Here is a 2,145-nt window from a genome sequence, read left to right on the forward strand (position 1 = left end):
GGGCACTCACAGGGCTTCCCTTAGCGGTGCCTCCGTTGGTGTTGGGTCAAGTGAGAGCTCTGTGAGAAGCTCTTCCCACACTGGGGACACTTGTAGGGCCTCTCCCCGGTGTGGATGCGCTGGTGCCTGATGAGGTTGCAGATGCGTTTGAAGCCCTTCCCGCAGTCGGGGCAGCGGAAGGGCCTCTCATCCGTGTGAATGCGCTGATGCCTGAGGAGATCGGAGCTGATCTTAAACCTCTTCCCACACTCAGAACACTCGTAGGGCCTCTCCCCGGTGTGGATCATCTGATGTTGAATCAGGCTGTAGCTCCGGCCGAAGCTCTTCCCACATTCCCCACACTCATGTGGCCGTTCCCCGGTGTGGATCACCTGGTGTTGAATCAGGTGGGATCTCTGCCTGAAGCTCTTCCCACATTTCCCACACTCAAAGGGCTTTTCCCCAGTGTGGATCCTCTGGTGTTCCCTGAGCTGGGAGCTGTCTCTGAAGCCCATCCCACATTCCCCACATTCATGGGGCTTTTCCCCAGTGTGGATCCTCTGGTGTGCCCTCAGCCCAAAGTTCCACCTGAAGCCCTTCCCACATTCCAAGCACTTGTGGGGCTTCTCCCCACCCTGAGGCTTCTCCCCCAGCTCCAAACTCCCCCATGATCTCCGGCCGCCTTCCTGGCACAGGGGGGCTCTTTCCTCCTTGGATCTCTCTGGGCTGCGTTTGCAGCTCCTCCTCGTGCGGCATCTCCGGGGCTTTTCCTCCTCCTCCATCCAGTCACACCTTGGGAATGACAAATCCTGGTTTGGGGGGAGAAAAAAGGAGTGAGCACCTTGGGCTGGGGATTCCTCCTGCACAGGTCCATCTCTGGGAGTCTCCAGGGTTTTTGTGTCTATAAAAACCCCAAACCACCACAATTCAGGCCAAAAAACCCTCCCAGCACTTCCCCCTCTCTGATCTCTCCACTTTGGTGTTCTGGGGCTCTCCTTTCCCTGGCCTCATTGGGGTCCCATGGCTCCTGGGGATCCCCCCTCTCTGGGGTCCCACTCAGGGATGATCCAGGGATTTTGGGGGTCCCAGGGGTCCCTTCTCCCTGATTCTCTGCTCCAGGCTTCCAGCGATCCCATGGGTCCCCCCTTATCCAGGCTCACCCCCTCTCCAGGCTGCCGGGGGTCCCTCAGCTCTGGGATCGCCCCTCTCCCCTCACCCCACCCTGTTGGGGAAGATGAAACAGGAAAGCCTTGGAAATATGATTGCCTGACAAAAGATTTTGGGAATATGAAAACTACAGGCAACATCGAAATGAAAGCCACTTTTGAAATACCAGGTCTTAGTTACTGAACAACTAGAAAACAATGGTATGGCCACTGAAGTAATCCCCTCTTGATGGAACAATACCCTCTGCTAGCAGGCAGGTCCAAGGGTCAGAGCAGACCCTACTAGCTCAGCAGAAGGGGTCCAAAGAGTAGTTTTTTAGAAGTTAAGATGTGCCCCAATCCCACGCCCTTTACAATAAACTGACTGTGTCCCAAGACCTGCCTATAGAGATCTCTCGTCTCCATCCGTCACCGTCTACGTCCGGCTGTCCCGACTGGACCCCAGAACCCCCTTAACCTACACCACCCCAGGGCTCCCGGTGTTCCCATCCACCATACTCCCGGGCCCCAAGACCGATGTCCCCCTCCCACCCCGCACCAGGATGGAGCCCCCAAAATATCCCCGGAAGGGCCATTTGCGGCTCAGCTTTGGGGTCCCGCAGGATCCAAACATCGCACCCCCCTCCCCTGCCCCAAAATGAAACTCTCCCAGGGACCCACAGAGATTTGGGGCTCCATTCTGGAAGCTGTGAGCGCCAAATACCCCCCAAGAGAAAACACCGCTCGGGGACCCTGTCACGATCTGCTAATACAAGCGAGGGTCGTGATGGTTCATTTATCGATCTCAGAGTGTAAAAGGATACAAGGGATTTCAGTTTTAATCAGAACAGTGCACCTTTATTAAGTGCCCACAACACGGTAATGTGATAGAGGAGAGAGAGAGATAAAGAAAACAAAGAGTAGAGAGGAAGAAGGGGAGGAATAGCTACCAACGGATGAGACAAAGTCCTCGTGGTCTCCTGCCAATAGATTCGTCTTCTTTCCGTGGGGAGATCTCGTC

At 55.5% G+C, this 2,145-nt stretch overlaps 1 protein-coding gene across 2 annotated transcripts in view; it reads right to left on the minus strand.

Annotated features, from left to right (window-relative positions):
• Nucleotides 1-6: 6 nt before the first annotated feature.
• LOC103621798 (zinc finger protein 239) overlaps nucleotides 7-2,145 on the minus strand; it is a 4,338-nt gene continuing 2,199 nt past the window's right edge. The window contains exons 2-3 of one of the 2 annotated variants that reach the window (XM_017743300.1): nucleotides 568-788; nucleotides 7-483 (exon numbers count right to left, since the gene is read on the minus strand). In XM_017743300.1, the coding sequence (XP_017598789.1) occupies nucleotides 21-483; nucleotides 568-761 (657 nt within the window). In that variant the 5' untranslated portion in view covers nucleotides 762-788 and the 3' untranslated portion in view covers nucleotides 7-20. Of the gene's footprint in view, nucleotides 789-2,145 lie in introns of both variants that reach the window. The other variant, XM_017743299.1, reaches the window with a different exon arrangement.

Source organism: Corvus brachyrhynchos, unplaced genomic scaffold, assembly GCF_000691975.1.
Source record: "Corvus brachyrhynchos isolate BGI_N302 unplaced genomic scaffold, ASM69197v1 scaffold889, whole genome shotgun sequence".
Lineage (NCBI taxonomy): Eukaryota > Metazoa > Chordata > Aves > Passeriformes > Corvidae > Corvus > Corvus brachyrhynchos.